The sequence below is a fragment of the Microtus ochrogaster genome, chromosome X (genome assembly GCF_000317375.1).
Source record: "Microtus ochrogaster isolate Prairie Vole_2 chromosome X, MicOch1.0, whole genome shotgun sequence".
NCBI classification, from domain to species: Eukaryota; Metazoa; Chordata; class Mammalia; order Rodentia; family Cricetidae; genus Microtus; species Microtus ochrogaster.
Window position 1 is genome coordinate 12,095,855 of NC_022026.1, and position 15,654 is coordinate 12,111,508.

The 15,654-nt window shown below is 42.0% G+C and overlaps 1 protein-coding gene across 1 annotated transcript in view; it reads left to right on the forward strand.

The window, feature by feature from the left end:
- Window positions 1-1,681: 1,681 nt before the first annotated feature.
- Window positions 1,682-15,654, forward strand: part of Znf449 (zinc finger protein 449) — a 22,944-nt gene continuing 8,971 nt past the window's right edge. The window contains exons 1-3 of the mRNA XM_005358479.2: window positions 1,682-1,719; window positions 3,792-4,237; window positions 5,925-6,129. Coding sequence (XP_005358536.1) covers window positions 3,884-4,237; window positions 5,925-6,129 — 559 coding nt within the window. The 5' untranslated portion in view covers window positions 1,682-1,719; window positions 3,792-3,883. The remainder of the gene's footprint in view (window positions 1,720-3,791; window positions 4,238-5,924; window positions 6,130-15,654) is intronic.

Sequence of the window (15,654 nt, forward strand, 5' to 3'; positions counted from 1 at the left end):
AGAAAAAAAAAGGATGCATGAGGTCCTAGGTTCAATTCTAACACCAGTTCCCAGAAGAAACAAAAAACAAAAAACCTGAGTGCAGCAGCTAGACAACAAAGAGAACCGTCTCAGACCTTAGAGCCAACTACGAAGCAGAAAAATATTCCCTCATAACCTACTCTCCAAACCTTACAAGCACTCTCCAAACAAATCACATGAGTTTTTTTAAAACACACACACACACACACACACACACACACACACACACACACACACACACACACAGAGTTATAGCTTCTTCACAGCTCTCTGAGTACAGCACCTGCACTTTGCTGTGGATTTTCTAGAACAGGCTGGTCAGGAACTAACTGCTCTGGCATCAGCATCCCCAAGCTCTGCTCCTCCATGCACATCTTAAGCTGAATTCACCCATGGCAGTGCCTCAGGGAATGCCTAAGGGTTCTTTTGAGAAAGTGAAAAATAGAATGCCTCCTGGAAACAGAATTCTCAAAAGCATAGGTGGGCAGCCTCTAGGGATGTGTCTTGGGTCCAGCAGGGACAGGTTCTACCTCCACACACAACTGCAGTTTTACTATCAATCACCCTTTCCAGTTGGCTCTCAGATCAAAAGAATAATCAGACTCCCATACCACCTTAGTAGAGATCAGTTACTCTTGCTATCAAGAGAGCAACAGTGAGTTCACAGGACTTTGGAGTCAGGGGCTCCAGCTCAGCTGATGAGAACATCTTTGGCTTGGGTGGAGCTGTCTTCAGTGCCTGCCAACAACCCCACTCCTCCCATGTCTGTCTCACTTCCCAACAGATCCTCAAGGAGACACAGGAACAGGAAGTTTGTTCCTCGATATCTTGGGCCCACTCAGGCCTAGATACAGAATCTCAGGCAGACAAAAAAAGCCCTAGCACTAAAATCAGGTACCCATATACCAATAGCCCCAGCTTGGTCCCAATATGAGCGTGGTTTTCCAGTTAGCACCATTGTATCTGGTGGCCATTGGACTGAGTCTCAATCCTGAGAGTGGAAAATTTGTTTCCAGGGGCGGAAACAGTGGGGGGACCAATTTGAAGTAGTGCCAGCGGGCTAATCCTAAAACTCCAGAGACCACTGGTGGCCGTACAAAGTGGAGAGGAATGGGAGGGTTTCGCTAGATGGAAGCTCCAAGTCTTCAAGAGAAAAAAAAAAAACCTAAGATGTATCCCCAAGGCCACTGTGACACACAGAGAAGACAGAACAGATTCAGCATCCCAGAAAAACTATTAAAGTGCAAATCCTTAAGCTCCAAGCTCTTTCGCTCTCCAGGGTGTCGGGTGGGGCCCAGAAACGTGAATTTTAAAAATGCTTTCCCTAGAACCTCCCCCCTCGAGGCTTGAGAATCACTGCGTGGGTCAAGGCTGTTTTAAACGAACTTATTCCCCCACCTGCACTGATTACTCTAAAGCTGCTGGGAAGACGTCCTTACTTGACTCAGGACTCAGGGCTCGTCCCACCCACTCCCCTAGGACCCAGAAGCTTTAAGACCGGAAATAGGAGCTCTTCCAAAGTCGCTTGAGGCTAGGTGGAAGACTGGGAGAGTCCCAGCCATTCCCACGTCAGCATCCTTCTGGGCTAGAAGAGCGGGCAGCGCGGAGCCTACCGGGAGATGTAGTACTGAACGCGGCTCCGCGCCTGCGCCTTGAGCAGTTGCCGGTGAGCTTGGGAGAGCCGTGGGCGCAGAGGCGGTGAGTCCCGGAGCGGCCAGAGGGCGTGGCTGTCCCTGGGGCGCGGGCGCGGGTAGCGGGGCTCCTTTCGCTGGCTGGGGCCACACAAACTGGCAAATTTCATGTGCCCTGGGCGCCAGGCCCCAGGAGCAACGAGGAGCGGCGGGCCCCTATTCGTTCAGGGACCCCGCCGCCGCTCCCTGCGACCCGGCCAGGCCTTGCTGGGAGTCCTCCAGGACTGGGAGTGCCCATCTGGGTGGTCGGGCATCGTCATCTAGGAGCTTTGGGGGAACCACATCCCTAACACTGGCATCGGATTTTAAGCCAGCTTTTAGGCTTTTGGGGGACATGTCACGCCTGCCGTTTCCCTAAGCGCCCTCTTTTCTTACATTGCTTTATGGGTAGGCCCTGTGGGTGGATTCACTGAAGGGGAGGTTTGAGAGAGAGAGAGAGAAAAAAAAAAAAAACCACTGTTCCTTAAAGAAGTGAAATTTTCACTAGGTAGGGCCCAGGAAAGGAAACCTAGAGGGTCGCTTCCCCGGTAGACGTGGTGGAAGGTTTTGGGTCAGCCAGGGAAAGGCTAGCCAGCTGTGAGGCTGGAGAAGATTAACTGAGTGGGTCCACAGCCAAAAGACTGCAGATCCTTGGGTGTCCTCCAGCAACGGTTACACGCCTGGGCTCAGGAAACTAGAAGCTTCCTAGGAAGGAGCCTTGACCAACGAGAAACTTCACTTAAGTCTTTACCTTGTGCCAGGCACGCTGCTATTCACTTTCGGTGCCATTTGGTCCTTGAAGGATATTTTTATGAAGTTGATGCTATAACTATGTGTGTGTTGCAGTCAGGGGCATTTGGGTGTGACGATTACACAGCAAATTATGCCTAACCCCTGCCACAGAAGCATAGGTCACTGTCCCGGTGACAGGAAGCATACATAGGTTACTGTCACAGTGATGGGAAGCATAGGTCGCTGTCATGGTGACAGGAAGCATACATAGGTTACCTGTCACGGTGACAGGAAGCATATATAGGTCACTGTCAGGGTGATGGGAAGCATGCATAGGTTACTGTCACAGTGATGGGAAGCATACATAGGTTACTGTCACGGTGATGGGATGCATAGGTCACTGTCACGGTGACCGGAAGCATGCATAGGTTACTGTCACAGTGATGGGAAGCATACGTAGGTTACTGTCACGGTGATGGGATGCATAGGTCACTGTCATGGTGACAGGAAGCATGCATAGGTTACCTGTCACGGTGACAGGAAGCATAGGTCACTGTCACGGTGATGGGAAGCATGCATAGGTTACTGTCACAGTAACAGGAAGCATAGGTTCCTGCCACAGTGACGGGTGATAAGGAGTCAGTTTCGGATCAATTGACTGAACGGGAGGAGAATCGGACTATTTTTTTCTTGACTCACATCAGAAATCTTAAATAAGACAGGTATATACGGAACTGCCTCAACAAATGCAGAGAGATGGGGGGGGGTCCCATAGTATACCTGCATGTACAGATATGGCCAACCCTGTGACCCCACAGATCACACTAAAATGTCTTGACACTTTAGTTATTTCAGAAATGTTGCATTATCCCTATTTTTTTTTTGAAATCTCCCTATAGGAAAAAAGACTTGGGATTAGACTGGGGTTAGGATTAAAAGCCAGCAGATCAGTGGGGGCATATAAAAAGGCAGTTACCTTTGTCATTGTAAGATATTAGCAAAGTGCTTCTGGTAATGTTATTTCCTGAGCACCTTAAATTTATGTGGCATAACTGAGAAAGTAAGTTGAATTTTTGGTTAAACTTAGAATACCATATGTTGTTATTATCATATCGGACAGCATGTTCTAGAGGATATGTGGGGGAGCTCTTGAGATTTTTAGAAATATTAGAAGCTGATTGTGTCTATAGATGTTGTTCTGGGAGGTGCATCCCCAGCTTCTATCTGACTTGCAAAACCGCCAGAAAAGACTGTGAAGTGCTCCTTTCAGTCCTTGTGGGAGAAAGCAAAGCTAAGTAAGTTAAAGACGGTGAGTGTGCCATCTTGTAACCATCGCTTTTTCTCCTTTTTATGTTTTCCTGTCTTCAGCTATAGGTGGCTCCCCCAGATCATTACAGAGAGGAAAAACCTGGACTCTGAGCCATAGACCCCAGATAAACTGTAAAACTCTCGAAGAGGTGATGGCTGTGGCCCTGGGTTGTGCAATCCAGGCCTCCTTGAACCAGGGCTCTGTCCTGCAAGAGTATGACACGGACTGTGAGGTCTTCCGCCAGCGCTTCCGGCAGTTCCAGTACACAGAAGCTGCGGGGCCTCATGAAGCCTTCAACAAACTCTGGGAGCTTTGCTGTCAGTGGCTGAAGCCAAAGATGCGTTCTAAGGAACAAATCCTGGAGCTGCTTGTGCTCGAGCAATTCCTAACCATTCTCCCCACAGAAATAGAGACCTGGGTGAGGGAACACTGCCCAGACAATAGAGAAAGAGTTGTGTCCCTCATTGAAGACTTGCAGAGAGAGCTTGAGATACCAGAACCACAGGTGAGAAAAAAAAATGTGGAGTCTCTGTTCTTAGGGGAACAAAAAGAGGTACCCAGGCCAGGGATCTGTAGCCATCATTTTGACTCTGATTCCACAGCCCCAAAACTTCTCCAGAGACTTTTCCAGGGTTCTCTTCTGCTGGAATCAGCATGTGGGTCTGAGATTGTCCCCTGTGTCTGACCCCATGCCCTCTCTAGGACACACAAATGAGAATGCCCCATTTGGTATTATTAAATGAAATTTGCAGACAGCATAGCTTATCTAGAAACATCAATTACAGTTATCCATACTCTGCTCTATGGCTTCCTAGCCAGTTCCTGTCATGGTATGATTGATTGTGACCACTAAGTTTCTAGGGGTTTTTACTTTGTTAATGACTTTCTTTTCAAAACAGAAGGAGGAGAGGATAGGGTGAATGTGGCCTGCACATTCTAAACTCTTTACTATTTGTTTCTTTCCAGAATGATCTGGCTGGCATTGAGTCAAGTAGAGTCTAGAGAGAGTACAAGGAAGGCAGCGCAGTTTAGAGTAAACTGATATGCATTTCTCCAGTGCATGTAATCACTGCATGGGAGGACATGAAGTGGTCACATGCCAACGCCTCTGCTTTCAATTACTGTGATGGGACAGTCAGGAATTCTGAGCAAGGCTCCAGTGCTATGAGCAGTGTTGTCCCTGGTGATGTGATTGTACAAAGTGGCCAAAAAAAATCAGTTCTTGGTAAAGGAAAAGAAAATCTGTGGTTTTCTCTGGTTCGCACAAAAGTTCTAAACTAATAAATGTGCAAAAGCTGTTCAGTTTCTGCCTGATCACCGGGATGTGGTTCATACTAGGTTCTTTTCCTCTACATGAAGATTTGAAGAAGGAGTCCCATGTTTGGGAGAGCATAGGAAGAGCTCTGATTGTAAGTGATGTGCCCCTTGCTGGCCCATTAAATTCCAGTAGCCCCGGCTGCCCGCATATTGCCTTGTATTCAGAACCACCTCTTGACGCTTCTGCTAGGGAACCCATCGGTGAACACAGGGCAAGCTGAACACAGGGCACTTTTCCCAGAAGGCAATAGCAAGAGCTTCTGCCTGACATTCACAATCTCTGGGGCTTGGGACACAGATTACTAGAGCAGTTGGCTTCACCGCAAGTAGTGGCTTGCCTAGGAAATCACCAAGGTCCCTGCATCCCTAGGAAGTAGTTTTCATTACTTTCCTTAGCTTCCTGGTTTGGGTGAAAATAGATGATTTTTGTCTTTGAGAGGTCTGGGCATCTCTGCGCATCTCTAGAGTTGCAAACCACTCCTGGCACTTGATCACTTAAATGCACTTAAATCCAGTGCAGCTGGATCAGCTGTGAGTATGAAATGCACACTCCCCAGAGACTTTGTATGAAGGAAGGAGCAGGTGGAATAACTCACTAGGAATTATTTGTGTTGATTACTATTGAAATCCTGATACTTTGTAGATGTTGTAATAAGGCCATCCTGGTACAGTCAACTTACCTGTTGTTGGTTGATGGTTGGTTGGTTGGTTTTTTTTTTTAATGCATTGCCTCCCAGAACCGCTGGAGACCTTAAAGCTACATCTGTGGCTCATGGTACTGTTGGTGAGGAATGGGTGACTTTGAAAGTGGTTAAACTGGCTTTAGTTCCAGTGGAGTCTCAACTCTGGAGTGATGTGTGTGGCCTCTCTCTCAGATTGACATGGATGACATGCTCTTGGAAGAACTGGCACCAGTTGGAACAGTACCCATGCCATCCACCTTGCACCTGGAGGCACCTGCGCTCCAAGTAATGGAACCTGTCCAGGAGCCCCCGGTGCCAGATGCCTGGATGTCACAAGCAGGGCCACAGGAGCTGAGCTACAGTGCTAATGGTGAATGCCAACCCTTTCTGGACCCTGGTAAGACACGACTTTTCTTTTCATTCTGGGTTTGTGTTTGAGAGCTAAAGAACTTGGAAGATTTTGGTTTGAGTTAGAAATATGAATCCCCCAATGGCCCTGAGCCACTGCCATAAAGAAGTGGAGGGCTGAGAACAGGAGGAAGATATCTTTTTCTAGGTCCCCCAGTACAGTGAGTGATGCGCATCGGATCTAGTGGCCTTGGGAGTTGGGTATAGTGATGGCCTTGCCCAAGAGACTTTTCACCAAGAATGTTATTTGGGAAAACCTCTTGTGGGAGTTCGGATCCTCTGGTGAAAACACAGTTGTTCACCAAGTTTTGAGCCTATGATGTGAGGTGGAGGGAGGGCGAGTTAGTTCCTTTTATGGCATACAAAGTCCCATTTTAGAAGAGGACTTTGCAACATGCTTCCTTCAGATCCTTAAAAAGGGTGCGGTTCTTTATAGAATAAGGTGAAAAATGTCAATTTCACCATGCTGTGGTGGCACATGTCTTTATTCTCAGCACTTGGGAGTCAGAGGTAGGCGGATCTCTCTGAGTTCGAGGTCATCCTGGTCTACAGAGTGAGTTCCAGGACAGCCAAGACAATACAGGGAAACCCTCTCTCAAAAAGCAAAACAAAAAAGGTCAATTTCATAAAACCCCTGACTAGAATGGTATTTTTAGAATGTGGTGAGGAGACCTCAGGCATTAGTTTAATACAGATAAATGCTATACATACTAGTGTTTGAAGCTCACTGACTCTGGCATAACAGGCGAGTTCTAGAAGGAGCTAGGTCCAGTAGAGAAACCCAGCTGGGCCCTGTAGCCTTTGTGCCCTTGTGTTTCCCTTCCCTTTGGGGTTCTCTGCTCCATGTCTCCCCTCACTGGCTCATGTGTGGCTGGAACCCTGACTCCTGGGGCTGGTACATCTTGAACATGTTGGCACTTGGACTAAACTGGGTAACACTGAGACAGCAAAAGCAAACAGCAAAGTGGAAATCAGTGAGAACAACCCAAGTTACCAAAGCAAAGTGCCTGATGCATGAGTAACTAGCAACAGCTAAGGCCTAGAATTCCTTTTTACAATTCCGTATTATTAATTCAGCCAAGATTAGGAGCACCTGAAAAGAACCAGGCCAGACACTGGGAAATTGTTGATGTACAAAGCAAAAAAGCAGCCTTCGCCATTCTGGAGCTCCAAGTCTGGTGGGCAGTTGACACATTCCATGTATGATATGGAAAGTAATCCTGGAGGGCAAGGTGACAATGAAGCACATAGAGACACACCTTACCACCAGTTAAGAGAACTGACTCCAGGAGGAGGGGTTAGGGGGAATGCCTATGGGAAGGGACCAGGATGGGCTTGCTGAGTGAGAGCCTTGCATACAGGGGGGGAGAGGACTCTGAGCAGAAACACTAGGGCCAGAAAGAACACCTGCATCTGCACTGGGAGGGACCGACTGGAGCACGAGCCAAGCTGGTGATCATGGAGAGGAAAAAGCAATTTCAAAAATATTCAGCCTATGTGAAACATAGGACTTGTGACTGACTGACTGGTTACTGAGTAATGAACGAGAAAGGTGAAGGATGCAGGCCTTTGACCTGGGTAGATGGGAATGTCACTCACTGGCATGGAGAACTCAGAGGGAGACTGGCTTTCAAAGGTCAAGATAAGCTTAAGGTATGACCACACCAGGCCAGAATAGTTTTAAATGATGGTAAGAAAGAAAAAAGAAACACTGTAAAGTCCATACTTACACATATTGGTTGAAGCAGAACTATATAATATTATTGTTTATATTCTAGTATTTATATTGCCTTCATTTCATAATCTGTTGAGAAGTTTAAATTTAGCTGGGCAATGGTGGCACATACCTTTAATCCCAGCACTCGCGAGGCAGAAGCAGGAAGATCTGAGTTTAAAGCCAGCCTGGTCTACAGAGTGAGTTCTAGGTCAGCCATGGGTACACAGAGAAACCCTGTCTTGAAAAACAAACAAACAAAAAAACCTCAAAGTTTAAATTTTTGTACATATATGTTTGCAATTAATTTTAGAACTTAGCCATCCTACTCAGTTATAAGTCTATATACTCATTCTGATTTTGCATGTGATTTTTCTTTTTTTTTAAATATGTTTATTTATTACATATACAGTGTTCTGCTTGCATGTATGCTTGCAGGCCAGAAGAGGGCACCAGATCTCATTACAGATGGTTGTGAGCCACCATGTGGTTGCTGGGAATTGAACTCAGGACCTCTGGAACATCAGGCAGTGTTCTTAACCTCTGAGCCATCTCTCCAGCCCATGTGATTTTTTTCTTATCTCAATATTGCACATATATAATTGCAGAGCAGTAGTATTAATATTATTAGTCATATTCATTTTCATACTTTCTAAAGCACATTGATGTAGACGGAAGTTTCTGTCCCACTCAGTCCCAAAGCCATTCAGTCCCAAAAAACACACATAGGCTTATATTAATCATAAACTGTTTGGCCTATTGCTTAGGTTTATTACTAACTAGCTCTTATGACTTGCATTCCCTCATAATTCTTGTCTTTGTTTAGCCATGTGGCTTGGTACCTTTTCTCAGTGAGGCATTCTCATCTTGCTTCCTCTGCATCTGGCTAGTGACTGCATCTCTGCCTTTTCTCTTCCCAGAATTCTCCTAGCCTGGTTGCCCCACCTATACTTCCTCCCTGGCTACTGGCTAGTCAGTGTTTTATTAAACCAATATGAGTGACAAATCTTTACAATGTACAAGAGCATTATCCCACAGCACATTGACATTCAGTGTATTTTAAAAAACAGGTATAATGTATTAATGAAGCAAGTATTAAATAAATATCAGAAGAAATTAGCCTGTTTAAAACGATATAAAATGGTGCAAGACTTATTATCACATTATTTATTTAAAAGTTACTTAAAGTTTTGATTTTTAAAAAAAAATAAAAGCATCTCAATATTTTGCATGATAATCATATTGGAAATTGAGTGAAAGATCATAAGATAATGGTTAGTGGGGAAATAAATGTAAAAGTTATATATGAATTTGAGTTTATCTGAAAATCTGGACCATATCCCCTGTTGGTAAAAAAAATGAACTTTTGGAGGATATATGTACTGCAATATATAATAAAATAGTCCCACACTAGCCCAGAATGGAATATAATAAAGGTTTATTTATTTAGGGGTAGTCTCACATAAAAAGCAGTGACCAGTAGTCCTCTGCATGAGCAGGGAATTAGAACCAAATCCAGCAGCCAAGGAGTCTCATGTGCCCCTATATCTGCATATATAGTACATATGACCATGGCCAAAGTGGGCCAGCATCCCAAAGGCCATTCGCTGAAGGAGTTTCCACAGCACCTCCCCATTTTGTCTAAATAAGAGTTCCAAACCCAATACAAAACTATATATAATAGGAAAAAATATCAAGTATAAAAATTAGAATTACAAAAAAATTAGAATTACAACAAGCATAAACAATATCAAGAAACATATGCTAAATGTTTTAATAGTTATCCTATTCTAAGGAGCCAAAGTCTTATATTAGAAATAACTTGGTTAAGTCATGAGAGGAAAGTAACTATGGCTATCTAGTCTTCAACCCCATAAAAGTACTGAAAAGGGAAATAATATTACTTGAGTAAACAGGAAGCACAATCAAGCAACTTCCAAAAGGTGTAAGAAATGACAGAGATAACAGGCTACCTGGGCAATCACCCAAAGTCTCATTTGCAACACTGGAGCAACCATCTTTGGCTAAGGTCTAAAGTATCTGACAGACCATTTTCAGAAGCAGGAAAATTTTCAAAACTGTCTTACCCTGTTTTGGCAAGGTTTGACAGTCTTTTTGCTTGTATTCTGCTTGTCCAGTCTGGACACCATGCATTTTGTCAGCAGTTGAGCAGGGGCAGTTCTTTGTTCAAAGGCCAGTTTTACCAAGAAAACAAGCTCCAAGTGAAGTGTCTTCGGTGCCCAACATTCTCTCATGAATAGATTGGTGCTGCCAGGAGCAATTGTGTCTCACATCAACAGAATACTAAGTTATTTAAATGCCATATTCTACAGCTCTTTGAAGTGGATGAAGATTATCTATCTATGCAGAATATAATCTGTATGTAACTAAAGAACTTGACTAGTATAACCATAAGTATAACAAACATGGATGACTATTGTTCTATAATTCTTAATACCTATATAGCTTAAAGACTAAGGCTTTATATTAAAATAGTAAACAATCTTTAAACAACTGTGAAGCAAATTGGGACAGTGACCTCCAAATGTAAACAATATATAAATATTTTGATCAGAGGTAGAAATGTATAGTGCAATATGATAAATATATTCTAAAATTGTATCAGTATACAAAATATCTTAAGCAGAGGTAGAAACATGTATGCATACAATATGATAAAATAACTTTGCATAGGTACACAAATGTTGTAAAAAGAAATAGGAGAATATTCAATATAACAAATATAATTTGAATTTGTATCAATATACAAGAATCTATACCAATATAAGTTTTCTATAAATAATAGCTTACAAGTATTCTCACTATCACTATTATTATTAGTGTGAGTAAGCTCACACTAATCTACCTATTATCCCATCCAATTCCTTTTTTTGCCTTAAGATATCCCTTATCCTACTTAATTTCCAACCCCAACTGTATACCACTTATCATCAACCCCAATAAATGTCCCTAACCCTGAGGACAAACTTTGTTGGGAGAGGGAATTTCGTTTTCTAGAATTACTTCCTGCTCTCATGGGGGTGATTTATTTCGTTTTCTAGAATTACTTCCTGCTCTCATGGGGGTGATTTATTTCTATAGGATCCTGTAAAAAGTAAAATGATGGTTAAGTTCTAAGATTACTGTCTGGTGTAATTGCAAATAGTTTCTGAGTAGTCAGTAGGGCCTTTTGAAGTTATGTATATGTATAGGAGTCATTTAATCATAGTCACTAACCTATTGCCACATTTGTTAATTGCAAAATTAAGAACTTAAATGCAAACTACAAATAGAGCTAACAAAGACAAAAGCTTTAAGAATCCCTCATTGCCAGGTGGTGGTGGTGCACGCCTTTAATCCCAGAACGTGGGAGGCAGAGGCAAGTGAATCTCTGTGAGTTCAAGGCCACCCTGGTCTACAGAGCGAGTTCCAGGACTTCCAGGACTGTTACACAGAGAAACCCTGTCTCAAACAAACAAACAAACAAACAAACAAAGAAAAAATCCCCACATTTGGGACTGGAGAGATTCCTGAGTGCTTAAGAGCTTAACTTTATGCCTGACACCCTAGAACTTTGGGATACTGTAGACTATCTGCAGTCAGAAAGAAAAAGGGTAAGGAGGCACTAGGCCTGAGTGCTTAAACTGTATCATATAAACTATAATTAGTGCCTCACAGTTCAAACACATTTTCAGTTGCCTAAGCTTTGGATTTTTTGACTCAGTTAATGAGATTTCACTCTGAGTACATGAAAGATGCCAAAGAACACACCAAAAGATTCTTTTTCTTTTATTGTTTTGTTTTGTTTTGTTTTTAGAAACAGGTTTTCTCTGTGGAACAGTCCTGGGTGTCCTGGAACTCTGTAGACCAGGCTGGCCTTGAACACAGAGATCCTCCTGCCTCTGCCTCCTGAGTGCTGGGATTAAAGGTGTGCACCACCACCGCCCAACCTAATTTTAAAAAAATGTGTGTATGTCTGTGTGTGGATGTTTGCACGCGAGTGCAGGTGTCCGTGGAGGCTGGAAGAGGGTGCTGGAGTCCCTGAAGCTGTAGTTACAGATGGTCGTGAACACCTGACGTGAGTGTTGGGAACTGAACACTCGTCTCTGAAAGAGCTGTGCATGCTCATAACCACTGAGCCATCTTCCTAGCCTGAGAAGAATTTTTTTTTTGGTTTTTCAAGACAGGTTTTCTCTGTAGCTTTGGGCCTGTCCTGGAACTAGACCAGGCTGGCCTTGAACTCACAAAGATCTGCCTGCCTCTGCCTCCCAAGGGCTGGAATTAAAGGCGTGCACCACCACCACTTGGCTCCTGAGAAGATTTTTTTTTTAATAAAACAAGTTTATGTTTATTTATTTTGTGTGTGTGCATGTGTTGATGTCCATGCATGTGTGAATGTCAGAAGAGAGTTTGCAGGAGTCACTTTTCTCCTAGCGTGTGAGTTCCTAGTGTCAAACTAGACCTTCATGCTTGTGGACAAACTGTTTTACCTGATGAGCCATCCCTAGCTGAGAAGGGTATTGTGAGTTAAATCTCTTCAGAATTCCCTGTTCCATTAAATGTTAATATAGGTAATATCTAATGCCCGGCTATAGTAATGATACCTCACAGAGCAGTGCACCCTTAGTAACATGATCTTTGCTAAGTGGAGCTTAGTAAAATGATTGGCTGAACATTAGTGAAGGATCTCTTTCTTAACCTCCAATTGTTTTATATCATCACACTCCACTATATTATTTCTTTTGTACCATAGTCTACAACTGTAAATTGCCTCTGAAGTTTAGCAGCTTAAAAGAGAAAATGAAAAGAGGGGGGGTGCTTTTAAAAAATATAGACTTTCTATGAGCCAGGAATTTCCAGAAGATTTACAATGTTTCTGGCTCAGTCTCCGTGAGCTAGCAGAACCCCCAGTTTCTTGCTAAGGGGACTTCTCCATATGCGTGTCCTCAAGACAGGCTTCTCTCATAGGAGATGATCTAAAAGAAAGCAAGACATGTGCCACAATGTTGTTGGTAACCCAGTCACACACCGTCACTTCTGCAATTTTCTCTTTAGAACAAAGTCACAGATCCACCCACGCTTAAAGGGGAAAAACATCTCACTCGATGAAGGGAAGACTGTAAAATAATTTGATGACTTAGCTTATTTGAAAACAACCCATTCTTTCTTGCATTTAAAAATTGGATCCATTTTCAACAATGATTTAATAGCATGTGAGGCGGGACGCCATTTACTTGTGTGTAGTTATCTAGCTGTGATTTCATTAAAAGCCTAAAAGTAAAAAACCTCTTATTTTGCACTGAATGTGCTTATGACCGAAGACCCATAGGTTTAGTGTACCGTTGGACTGATTGTTGGACATCGGTTCTCAAGAAAGGACTGCATTTACATTTTGTAGATTACTGTTGTTTTTATTAAGTTTAGAGTCAGCTCACTGTGAGGATTGTGTTAAGTCTGAAGATAGTTTGGAGAATACTGCTGTATTAATGATACTGTATTTTATGATGCCTGAACCTGAAACGTGTTTCTATTTATTTGGACTTTCTCAGGTGTTTTCAACAGTGTTTTAGAGTTTTCAAAGTATAAATTTTTACACTGAGCTTATTAAATTTGTTCTTAAATTATTTTAGTCATATTAATGTTATCATTAATGGAATTATCTTATTCAGTGCATTTTGGATTGTTCTTTGAAAATATATAGAATTAACTATTGATTTTTCCATATTGATCATGTAGCCTACAAACATACTTGCCTTGTTTATTATGATAGATTCTTTAGGGTTTCCTGCATATGTATAAAATTATGTCACCTATGAAAGGTAATAGTTTTGTATCTTTTGTTGTGTAGTTTCCCTTTAGAACAATATTAAATTGAAGTAGTAAAAGTACATCCTTGTCTTGTTCCAGGTCTGGGAAGAATTTTGTTTCTTCTTTCATTATTACTTTTATATTAGGTGTGGGGGCTTTCATAGATAGAATATATCAAGTTGAGGAGATAATTTTTCTATTCCTACTTTGAGGTTTTTTTTTAATTTGGGTAGCAATATTTTTGGATATATCTTCTTAATTAATTGTTCTTTTACTCACTATAAAATGATACCCTTTATAAATAGTAAGTTTTGGGTTTCAGTATCTGAGTTGTCTAGCTGTCTTATGAATAATATTTATAGAACATTCCCTTTAATATCTTGGAGGCAGAGGCAGGCAGGAGGATCTCTGTGAGTTCAAGACCAGCCTGGTCTGCAGAGCGAGTTCCAGGATAGCTAGAGGTGTACAGAGAAACCCCGTCTTGAAAAACAAATGAAAGCAAACAGGGAGTGCAAAACTCCAGCAGGAGCTCTGCCTTTCCACTGAATTGTGTGGTCCGCTCAGATCTAGCCTGGTCAGTATGTGGTTGGAGTTACAGATGCCATTTTATTTAGTCTTCTGTAGAACTCTCTTCTCTCTCACACACGCACTGCTTTCTCTTGTGTTAAGTGAATATAGCGTAGCACTTTGCTTTAATGAACATTCCCTATTTCTAAGTTATTCTTAAGTAGATGATTACAGCTCCCATTTATGCTTAAACTTATCATCAGTTCAGAGTTATATTAACAATGTCATTAAATACAGAAACGTTAGTGCTATATAGGTCTATATTCCTTATTTCTGTATTAGAATCATATTCTCAAACCTGGTATAAGCCCCACAATACATTGCTATAATTATTACTCCACATGGTTTTCAGGATTTTAAAAAGAAATGAATGAAAAAGGAAAACAAATTACAGCTTTTTTTAGCTTTATTGTCATGTACGGTTTTATTTCTTTAGAAGGATTTGAGCAGGCAACACTAGTCATTTCTTAACCATGTACCGAGTTTTCTCTCATGTGCCTCATATGTGGTGCTATTGACAAATACAGTACCTTCCTACATGGCATAGAACTTGTTTTCTCAAATGTTTGAGACAAAAGAAACAGACTTTTTGATTTATAATGTCTTTTCCAATTATATGCTACTTTTATTTGTGCTATTTTTTCATGTGGCTTCAAGTTACTTTCTCAGAATCTCTCACTTTCAGACTGAGAGATTACCCTTACTATTTTTAAAACATATATAGCTATTTTCAGGCAAGTCGGCTAGCAGTGAATTCTGTTTTGTTTTTCAGGGATATCTTTATTGCATGTTCATTTGAAAAAGACAGATTTCTTGAATATAGGATTCTTTTTTCCTTCCTTTTTATTTATTCATTTACGTATTTATATTTTATGTGCATTGATGGTTTGTCTACGTGTCTGTCTGTGTGAGGGAGGGTGTCAGCCCCTGGAACTAGGGTTACAGACAGTTGTAAGTTGCCATGTGGGTTCTGGGAATTGAACTCAGGTCCTCTGGAAGAGCAGCCGTGCTCTTAACCATTGAGCCACCTCTCCAGCTCACTTTTCATTTTTCTTTAAGCACTTTGACTCTGTCACCCCACTGCGTTTTAGCCTCTTGTTTGTAATGGAACTCACAGTTTCATTTCAAACTAAATTGGTATAATTAAGTCTTTATTTGACTAATTTGGGGTTTAACGTCTTAGTAAATTTGCTTGCTACTAACCTTAAAACTTTTATTACATTCATTTATTTGTATGTGTGTATATAAAAGTTCCTGGAATTGACTTTAAGTCACTGAGTTTGGCTGCAGGGGCCTTTACCTGCTGAGCCCTTATACTGCCCTCCTCTACTAACTTTAATCTAATCAGATTTAATCTCTATGTAAATAGTTCATTTGTAATTGGGGGTCATTTTTCTGATTTTCAAGGTCTCTCTCTCTCTCTCT